The 10,818-nt window shown below is 48.1% G+C and overlaps 1 protein-coding gene across 2 annotated transcripts in view; it reads right to left on the bottom strand.

The window, feature by feature from the left end:
• Positions 1-1,249: 1,249 nt before the first annotated feature.
• The window catches only part of SEC16B (SEC16 homolog B, endoplasmic reticulum export factor), a 40,985-nt gene continuing 31,416 nt past the window's right edge, over positions 1,250-10,818 (bottom strand). The window contains exons 19-26 of one of the 2 annotated variants that reach the window (XM_074389533.1): positions 9,584-9,883; positions 8,672-8,739; positions 5,612-5,764; positions 5,345-5,443; positions 4,809-4,920; positions 4,606-4,682; positions 2,026-2,124; positions 1,250-1,411 (exon numbers count right to left, since the gene is read on the bottom strand). In XM_074389533.1, the coding sequence (XP_074245634.1) occupies positions 1,340-1,411; positions 2,026-2,124; positions 4,606-4,682; positions 4,809-4,920; positions 5,345-5,443; positions 5,612-5,764; positions 8,672-8,739; positions 9,584-9,883 (980 nt within the window). In that variant the 3' untranslated portion in view covers positions 1,250-1,339. The remainder of the gene's footprint in view (positions 1,412-2,025; positions 2,125-4,605; positions 4,683-4,808; positions 4,921-5,344; positions 5,444-5,611; positions 5,765-8,671; positions 8,740-9,583; positions 9,884-10,818) is intronic. The other variant, XM_074389534.1, reaches the window with a different exon arrangement.

Raw genomic sequence — 10,818 nt, 5'->3', positions numbered from 1 at the left:
TCTGGAACAAAATATACAACACTTAGTTTACTTAGCAAAGTGACTGACTTGCATCAGAAGAGCTTTTTGTTCAAATTTTGTAAATTGGGAAAATAATAATATTAGCATAGACTTAGAAGTTAAGAGGATCTGCCCCTAGACTCCTCATTAGCAAAGGGCTCCTTCCAGCTATTCGCACTTGATCACACAATAAAACCATTATTAAAAGGACTTCAGGGAAGAGACCACCAATGTACTTTCTTCCTCTGTAAAAATCAGCCAGAAACAAGCATTTGCTATAAAATTATCTGGGTTTAATTACTATCAACATCAGAACTATAGAACATTAAAGTACTAAACCTGTATTTACAATTACATGTATAAAAAAAAATGTTCTTTGTGAGGAGCAATTTCCAGCAAATCTGACAAACAGCAAGAGTCATTCCTATTTTGGGTCTGAAAAGAGAAATGGAAATTTCCAAGACATCCCCCTCCTCCTTCTCACTCCAGTGACCCTCTGAACATCAATTTGCAAAGGCCTGAGGTAGAAAGGGAGGTATTAACAATATCAGGCACTCATTCTTCCCCTCTTATGAAAGGGATGAATTTTTAGGAACCGTTTTCCATCATTTATTATACTGATGTGCCATCCATCTGCATCATTAGGTTCAGTAGTTACCATGACAATATGATGCCTACAGCACTCTAACTTGATAGCCACATGCCAGAATGTGAAAAAATAGGACCAGCTAAGAAAGGGAGAGAAATATAATTAATCTGAACCACATTAAAAAAAATGTGCACAAAACTAGGACCAAGAGGGAAAGTGCTGAAATATCATTGAGGAGGAAATTATCAAGGGCAGCAATAATCAAATTTCAGTGTAGAAACTTTGCTAAGTAGAGTTATGTATTGCTCTATTAGTAAGACAAGAAGAAATCAAAGTTGGTCTAGAATATTGTTCTGAGCCCCTGCCCCTCCCCGACCCTGTTTTCTGCCACAGGACCCTGTGGTATCATCTTTGACTCTAGCTGTTAGGGCTCTAATTTCCCTGAGGCTCTCAAGCCACCACTGTAAGTGCCACCACCATGTCACTCTGCTCCTGTGCAGTCTGCTATTAGAGCCAGACTTTCCATCTGCTAAAATAATTTCCATCATTCTGAAGCTAATCTTAAGAGACTGGACTGTGCTGTGTCTTGAGAGATCCTGTCCTGTTGCCTTCCAAGTGCCCGGTGGAGGCATCGGGCTAGCACAAACCTCTCGAGGGTCCGAATATGGCAGAGAGGGTCTGGGAGACTGAGAAAAGGAGAGCAGGAAAAGTTGCACTCTTGGGGGATGAGCCTGAGACGTGTGTTCATTCTCAGCAGGGCTGGGTGGGATAGCGACGCTGAGCTAGGCGATTTGGCCGATTCACGCTGGTGGCGGGGGGCAGCTGGAAAAGAAGAACAAATATGATACTGAGGACAACCCCAAACGTGACTCTGCCCGGGGCTGACTGGATGGATGGCGCTAGGGCACCCCGAGCCTCTGTCTAGAGCATTTCCCAAGGCTGTGTTCTGAGCATCTACCTCTACCTAACACCTTCACTTAAATATGGTGAAAAGAAATTTGATCTTATAAAGAGAGGAGGCCAAATGAGACACTAGCAGAGCTAAGTCGGCCCAGGTTGCTGAAGAACAGGGCGCTTAGCTTCTCTCAAAGTTTCCAATGATCCCTTTATCCCAGGAAGGAGTGCCAGAGCGCCCACACTACAGATACCCACACTGACTGTGCCTTCCACATCTCGAGAGCTATTAAAAGTTAAACATGTATTAATAACAACTACATTTCTTAGCCATTTTCTGAGTTCCAGGCCCTTCATATACATATCTATGAGCTAGCTACTACTAACCCCATTTTACAGATGCAGAAACTGAGACTTGGAGAGGTTAAAGAATTGCTCAGGAACTCACATACAGTAAATGGTAAACTGGGATGATAAACCTAGATCTCCTTAATCCAAAACCCGTGCTCCTGGCCAGCCCCTCCCCCGGAGGGCTTCCTTACCTGAGGGACCTGAGACGGGTTGTAAAGAGGAACAGCCCCTTTTATGGCAGGTGGAGGAAGCAGAACACCAGGGTCAGGGCAGGGCTCAAAGGAAGCACTCTGTGATGGAAAATCATGGAAAATCCCATCAGTGCCTGCCGCCCAGGTTTCAGAACGTTGAGGCCTTAAAGAAGCTTCTCGGGACTATGTGTTTTTTCCTTGGTGATTTCTTTGAGTTCCTTATTAACTCTCCAAAGGATATGAATAGGCATTTCTCAAAAGAAAGATATACAAATGGCCAATAAACAAACAAAAAAAGTGGTCAGCATCAGGGAAGTGTAAATTAAAGCCACAATGAGATACCATCTTATTCCTGCAAGAATATCCGTAACTAAAAAGTCAAAAAATAATAGATGTCGGCACGGATGTGGGGAAAAGGGAACACTTATACATGCCTGGTGGGAGTATAAATTAGTACAACCTCTATGGAAAACAGTATGGAGATTCCTTAAAGAACTAAAAGTAGAACTACCATTCAATCCAGCAATCCCACTACTGGGTATTGGCCCAAAGAATACAAAGTCATTATGTGGGCCAGGCACAGTGGCTCACACCTGTAATCCCAGCACTTTGGGAGGCCGAGGCAGTCAGATCACACAAAGTCAGGAGTTTGAGACTAACCTGGCCAACACAGTGAAACCACATTGCTACTAAAATTATAAAAACATTCGCCGGGCGTGGTGGCAGGTGTTTGCAATCCCAGCTACTTGGGAGGTTGAGAGGCAGGAGAATCGCCTGAACCTGGGAGGCGGAAGTTGTAGTGAGCAGAGATGGCGTCACTACACTCCAGCCCGGGCAACAGTGCGAGACTCCATCTCAAAAAAAAAGAAGTCATTCTATGAAAAAGACACTTGCACGACTATGTTTATAGCAGCACAATTCCCAATTGCAAAATGTGGAACCAACCTAAGTGCCCATCGACTGATGAGTGCATTAAAAAATGTGGCACATATATGCCATGGAATAGTACTCAGCCATTAAAATGAACAAAATAATGTCTTTGCAAGCAACATGGATGGAGCTGGAGGCCATTATTCTAAGTGAAGTACACAGGAGTGGAAAACCAAAAACCGTATGTTCTCACAAGTGGGAGCTAAGCTATGAGTACGGCTCATGGGGTTTCACTCTGTTGGCCAGGTTGGTCTCAAACTCCTGAACTTGTGTGATCTGCCTGCCTTGACCTCCCAAAGTTCTGAGACTACAGGCGTGAGCCACTGTGCCTGGCCCATGTAACGACTTTTTTGTCTTTGGGCCAATACCCAGTGGTGGGATTGCAAAGGCATGCAGAGTGACAGAATGGACTGCAGGGATTCAGAGGGGGAAGGGTGAGAGAAGGGTCGAGGATGAAATACTAAACATTAGGCACGACCCACATTCATGCCAATACCACTGGGGTGATGGGTGCACTAAAATGCCAGCATTCACCACTATATAATTCATCTATGTCACCAAAACCCTTGTACCCCAAAAGCTACTGAAATGATTTAAAAGAGAAGCATATCAGAAGGGCTTCTTAACAGAACTCAGGGGCTCTAGAGCAGGCAAACATGGTTCAAGTGGACACAACCAAGCCCTGGGTCTGGAGCAGCGATGTGGATAAGAAGACAAAGTTTCAACGAATTATCTTGATACCATCGTAAAAAGTAACCTAGCCAGGAGGCCGAGGCAGGAGAATTGCCTGAACCCAGGAGGCGGAGGTTGCGGTGAGCCGAGATCACGCCATTGCACTCCAGCCTGGGTAACAAGAGCAAAAAAAAAACTCCGTCTCAAAAAAAAAAAAAAAAAAGGTAACCTAGCCTTCAAAGGATCTAAAATTCTACAAGAGTGTTCTAACCAGACTTCAAGAAATAAAAATGTTTTTCTAGCAATAGATACAAAATCCATACGGATATGGACAACCCATCAAGAATTTATCACAGCCCTGGCCAATGTCCCCAGTGAACTCTGGCTCCTCCTGGGACAGGGAAGGAGGCAATTCCCCGGGCTTCACCTGACGAAGCTGTTATAGGTTGAACTGTGTTTCCAGGAAAAAAAAAAATCGCATGTTGAAGCCCTAGCCCCCCAGTACCTCAGAAAATACATGTCTGGAGAAACGAAAATCTAATCTCTGGAGATGGGGTCTTTAAAGAGGCAATTAACATAAATGGAGGTCATATGGGTAGCACAATCCGGTGTGACTCGTGTCCCTGTAAGAGGAAGAGAGCTGCACACAGACACCCTCAGAGGAAAGGCCACGTGAAGACGTAGAGAGAAGATGGCCGGGTACGAGCCAATGAAAGAGGCCTCACAAGACACGACCCTGCTGACACCCGACCTCGGCTTTCAGCCCGCAGAGCTGGGGAGGTCAGGTTCCTGTGGTCTGAGCCTCCGTTCTGTGCTACTTTGTTACGATGGCCTGAGCAAACTAACACAGCCAAGAAGCGTTCTTCGTGTTCCCCAGGAGTCAGCGCTGCCCAGGGCCCACGTCCAGCCCACCCTGAAAGCTCGGGGCTCACACACAGGCATCTGCTGGGGTCCGAGTCCAGCCCGGGGACTGCTCACCTCGGGCCCGCACAAGCCTCCGACCGCAGGGGTGGCTGCTCCCCCACCGGATACGGATCCTCGGCCTTCGCCCCCTCCTGGCAAGCAATGAGACAGAGCTGTTTCGTCTGCTCGGGACTGGGGTCCCCACTCCCAGAAGGCACCCCACCGTTCGGAGCACTGAAGGGACCACCCATGGCCCAGAGGACACAGAGTGGCGGTACCTGTGTCTCCGGAGAAGGCGCTGACAGCCGCCAGAGGTGGGGACTCGGGGGGAGGTGTCAGTGAGAGACCCAGGCCAGCCTGCTGCAGAGATGATGCTCTGGGGGTCTCCTGCTTTGTGGAGAAAGGAAGGCAGCATCGGTGACATTGGCGGCTAACAGATTCCCGCCCACCCACCTGTGTCCGCACACTGGCTATGGCGGCCTGGCTGCAAACTGCCGCTGGGTACTCCCCAAAGCCCCTTCTCCATCCCACGCTTCTCCTCAGTAATCCACTCTAGCTCCCTACTACTGACCCTCCCAAGTTACAGTTCTTCATCCTAACTTTATAAAGCCCTTTATAATCTGCCTTTGCCCTCACAGGACCAACTGATTTCTCACCATCTCCCATCACAAAACCTCTGTCTCATGTGGCCTGGCATAGAGCCGGATGCCAGCGCGGGGGGCCCGTAGGTGCTGAGGCAACTCCCTCTGAAAGGCCAACAGAGACGGGCATCCTCCGGCAACAGAGACGGGCATCCTCCGGCCACAGAGCCTACCTCAGAGTCAGGACTGTCCGATGAGTCCTCGTCGCCAGAGAGGGACGCGTTCTTGGTGGGCTTCGACCGAAACCAGCTGAACCAGCCAAACCCTGAGCTCTGGCAGGGAAGATGACATTTTATGACCTGTAGGTTTGCTTCTCCCCCGACTGTGGGGTCAACCCGCCCCAGCGAGGCAGTCAGAGCCCAGACTTCCGAGCCTGCGCCACCCTCAAGGAAGGGAATGGCTGGGAGGAAGGGCGGGGAGAGAAGAGCAAGTCTGTCCACCTTCTTGTGCGCCTTCCCGTCTCCGAGCGCGCCTCTCTGGGCAGCGTTCTGGGGACAGCTTTGTCCAGCCTCGTCGGAGGTCTCCTCCTCATGCTCCTTGACGGAACTGGTGGAACTCTCAGAAATACTTCGTGCTCTGGCAACCACTGGCGTCTGGAGTTAAGGAAAAGGACGCACGCTTGCATGGCACTTGACAGGTCACCAAACACATTTTCATGTACTCCCTCACCTGACCTGCGCCTAAGGCAGGGGGATTGTCTCTCAGGATCATATTTTACTGAGGAGGAGGTAAGGCTCAGCCATGAAAAACGACTTGCTGAAAGCCACAGGGTAAGGTCAGAGCTCAAGCCCATGGTATCCCCAAACTGACAGACCTCTGCCTGTCGTGCCACCTCTCCAGAAACACAGCTTTCAGAGCTATGCTGAGGCCTGGGACACGGGGTATGGACTGCTACTGAGGGAGATGCAGCGGGCCAGAAAACACCCCACACAGGCCCGCAAGCCCGAAAAAGCAGAGAATGTAGCAACCACCAAACCTAACTCATCTTACAGCTCAGTTCCTAACAGACTTGGTCAAGATCAACTGGGAACACACACACCAGAGGAGGGTAAAACACACACACGTCCCTTCACATTAACTTTTTTTTATTGTGGTAAAATATATACACATAAAGTTTGCCATTTTAACCATCTTTCAAAGTATGCACAGTGTCGTACGATCGTCACCATTGGCCATCTCCGGAATGTTTTCATCACCCCCGTTACATAACCCCCACTCCCCCTTCCCCAGGCCCTGGTCGCTGCCATCCCACTTTCTGTCCCTGAGTTTGCCTAGCCTGTGTATCTCATGTAGGTGGAGTCATACAACATATTGCCTTTTTCTGTAATATTTACATTTTACACTCTCAATAAAGCATAATTGATATAAACCTTAGGAAATACTTTGGCAAAATATAGAAAAAAACTTTGTATTTTACTCCAATGAGGATAGTGTTGATTTTGTGCCAGGCACTGTTCTAAAGGCTTTATATGTAGTGATGCATTTAATGCTTACAATAGCCCTATGAGCTATGTGCTATTATTATCTCATTTTATCTCTGAGAAAACTAAGGCACAGAAAGGTTAAGCAACCTGTCTAAGGTCACACAGCTAGGAAATGGCACATCAAAGGTTAAACATAGGCTGTCTGGCTTTCCTTCTAGGAATTTCTCCTAAGTGAATGACTCAAGACATAGATGAGGGCTTATCTGCTATGATACTCAGCACTGTGTGTTATACACGAGTGAGAAAAGGAAGGAGGAACAGAGGGAGGGAGAGGAAAGGATGCAACGCTCACAATAATGAACAACAACCTGAGAATGATCACCCAGAAGGCAAGCTCCTTACCGTGGTGGTGGAGGCCCCGTCAGCCTGCCCCCGCTGCCCTCCTCCCTAAGGCTCCCCACGCTCAGGGCACAGTGACACCCTTGCCCTCCCTTAACTACACCAAGGGAGCCAGTTCAGGGCCTGCACTCCTGCTGTTTGTCTGCCTGGAACACCTGTCCCCGGCATATTCACCTGGCTCATTTCCATGCTCCATCCTGACCTCCGCTTGAAGGCCTCCCAGAGACACCTTCCTTGGCGGCCCCCTCTAAAGTGAGACGCCTTGCGTGTATAGTTCTATTTGAGTCACTTCTGCCAGACTTGAGTGCCTGAGGCTAGGCTTGGTCTGACATGCTGATGCCTCCCCAGTCCCTTGCGACAGGACCTGGCACATTGCAGGAACTCAGTGAATATTTGCAGATGAACAGGTGAGTTGATAGCGGCACTTTCATACAATGAATTTTGTCATGACAATATTAAAAATCATATTTATGAATGACATAGAAAAATCTCATTATATAGGGTTAAGTAACAGGAAATAAAGCCTTGTATACGTATGTTCTTAGCCATTTAAAAACATGTAAGTGTGTAATGTATATACAGATATACATATACTTGTGTATACATATGCATATACAGAAAAAATAGTGTAAGAAAATAACCAAAATATTTTGTCTGCTGGATTGAGTGATGTTTGATTCTTTATATGATACTTCACCTTTAGATTTTTCTATAACAATAATGTATTACTTTTCAGTCAGGAAAAAAAACAAAACAGAAAAGTATTAAAAGTTCATTAAGATCTGTACCCGTTGAGCTACTTAATAAAATTGGCCATGCGCTATGGCTCCCATCTGTAATCCCAGCACTTTGGGAGGCCAAGGCAGGTGGATCACAAGGTCAGGAGTTTGAAACCAGCCTGACTAACATGGTGAAAGCCCAACTCTACTAAAAATATAAAAATTAGCCAGGTGTAGTGGCACATGCCTGTAATACCAGCTACTCAGGAGGCTGTGACAGGAGAATCACTTGAACCTGGTAGGCAGAGGTTGCAGTAAGCCGAGATCGCACCATTCCACTATAGTCTGGGCAACACCGCAAGACTCTGTCTTCAAAGAAGAAAAAGCATAGGATGTCACCCTCCAACCAGAGAAGCTGAAGAACATCTTAGGTTTGGGACCAACACTGCCCATTGCTGAGGGCAGGGTATGTCCAATCAGAGATAGATAGAATGATTCATCAGACACGGTCACCTCCAGGACCTCACAGCTGAACTGAGGAGAAAAGACAGAGGCAGGCACTGTCACAGCTAGCACAGATCTTTCTTTGAAATAAAACCAGGTAAAAATTAAAACAAGGAAATACCAACAGTCTTCCATGGCAGGGCAAGGTATGGCAAGCGTTTTGTGCAGCTGTGAGAAGAAGATGTCAGAAAACAGAGATCAGAGAGGCCAAAACAAACCAGCTCAGCTGCTCCCTCTCTCCCCACAGACACAGGTTGGTGGGGCTGAGTGTACACAGGAGCACAGCCTCCCGCCCGGCTCCCAGGAGTTGGAATAGGAAGAAGCAAGGGACCGTGTGGAAGAGAGAGCTGTGCAGCACTGAGGAGGAGCTTGCATGTGGCCGACAAACCAGGCAACAGTAAAAGTCAGAAGCATTCAGGTGGGCAGCCGCATCTTTTATGCTGTGTGCTCTCACCTGTGGTTTGGAAATGACCTCTTGGCCATCAGGAGGCTGGGAGGTTTCTTGAGACACTGTGTTCTCTCCTGCGTCACAAACAGAAATGAAAATAGCAATTGGAAGCTGTGGTTTTCCCATCTATCCTGAAGAAGGGTAACGCGGATACAATCAGCTTTCTTAACTGCAGTGGAAGCTCGGAGCCCGTCACCCCAAGCCAGTCACAGCAAGTGCAGAGAATGCCCGTGTGCTCGGCTCAGTCCTAGCCCCCCCAGGACATGCTATTCAACTCCTTCTCTACTGTCAAAGTCACTCTGCGGGAATCTTGGAAATCAGAGCAACATCAAGCTAGGTCACAGGGATCCTCCACCACCTTCCTCTCCATCTGAGTCTTCAACACGGACACAACCTAATCCTGGCAGGTCTAAGATCGAATCATTCTAGGTGGTCTCCAGCATCTCCCTGGCATCACTCAGCATTGCTCACCCACACTCAGCCCTTGTCGTTGAAGGTCTGATGGACCTGAAAAAACTCAGGACCAAGACAGAAACATGAGTTTCTGCTGGAGACGCTGAGAGTAAGCTCTTGGGTGTGGATGATTGCAGAAAGAGGACTTGGCCTACATTTCTCCACCCCGTCATCGCTCTCCTAGAAACTATGTCACCATTTGGATGGCAGGAGTGGCTCCACTTGTCCTGCCGTGCACAGGGGAGAGATGGACTGTGCTGGAAGATAGCAATCTCCAGATGTGTGCAAAGCAGCAGCACAGTGGCTGAAAACTAGCAGGCCCTCCGTAACAGGCACAACGCCTGCATCTTTGCCTTTCCCAGCTGCAATCCTACCTCCTCTGACTGATGTCAGCACCTCCCTTTCCTGCTTCCTCCCCACCCAGACCCTACACTCAGCGTGGCCCCACTAGTTGCCAGGTCTTACCAGGGCCCAGGTGTGTCTGCAGTGTTTCCTCCCAGACCGTTCCTCCAGGAGACCCTGTCGCTGCCACATTGCTGCCGGTTCCTGGTAGATGGGTCTCAAGAACTGAGTAAAGAGGTATCGATGCCCCTGTCTGTCCCGCACCCCCTCCTGCTGGGTAGGAACCCGGCTGGAGGGGAAAGGGCTGCTGTGAGCTGGGCTGGGGCAGGCAGGTGTGCTCAGGTGTCAGCCACAGGGCTGAGCGGTACCCAGGGGCTTCCGAGTAGCCTTGACGTCCAGAAAAGTCCTGGTAGAAAGTGTTTTCTAAGGACATAGAGCAAAGGTAAAGAAGTGAGACCTGAAATGTGGCATTTGCAGACTGATCACACCAGAAACATTCCTGCTCATGTCTTCTTTGGAAAGCAGTCACAAAGACAGCTGTCTAATGTGACTTCCAGCAACGTGATGACAAGTAAAACACAGAGTGATTGTAACACCCTCATTGCTATTTACAGAATTGTTTCCTTCACTCGTGTAGACTAAAAATAAAATCTCAAGCCCCTCCATCGACTGAACAGACCGCTCTTGGCCAAGGGGAATCCAGAAAAACCTTAAAAACTGAGTTCCCAGCCAGGACAGGATGGGAGGTGAGACACCCCTCTTTATACCCAGTTTAGACACAAGTGACCAGCATTAAGGCTAAAACAGAGATCTTAAGACTAACAGAAGAGACTCTTGGCGGCCAGAAGATACCAAATGATACACAGAACCTAAAGCCCTGCCAGGCAAGGGTTAAGCCCCGCACCCCTCCACCTTAAGAATAAACTGTGTTCTAACCGCCACAAGGTTTTTCTTTTTCTCTAGCAGCTAAACAAGCACTGGCCTTGAAATGAGCAATGTTCAAACAATTACAACTCATTCAGCTCACAAATGCTGACTAAATGAGCCTCTATTTCACCAGCCATGACCACAGCTTTGACTGGACAAGACTGATTTCAGTAACTTGCTCCAGATGAGAAGACCGCCAGCCATGAACTAGGGTCTGGCTAGTTGACAGAGGCTCTGCACTTGAGTGCCTCTGTGTCTCAAAAAGACCTTGAGATGCATAGGGTCTAACTGTAATCTGCTTAAAGGATAAGTCTCCACCCCAAGGTGAACATGGGTCATATGTTACATGCATGCTAGTTCATGATGCACGTGTGAGGACCTCCTTTGTGAACAGCTCCTCCTATAACCTGTTAAATAAGTATGTTTAGCCA

The sequence above is a fragment of the Saimiri boliviensis genome, chromosome 19, assembly GCF_048565385.1.
Source record: "Saimiri boliviensis isolate mSaiBol1 chromosome 19, mSaiBol1.pri, whole genome shotgun sequence".
In the NCBI taxonomy this organism is placed as follows: Eukaryota; Metazoa; Chordata; class Mammalia; order Primates; family Cebidae; genus Saimiri; species Saimiri boliviensis.
Note: the sequence above shows the minus strand (reverse complement) of the source record. Positions and strands in the feature narration are given on the sequence as shown.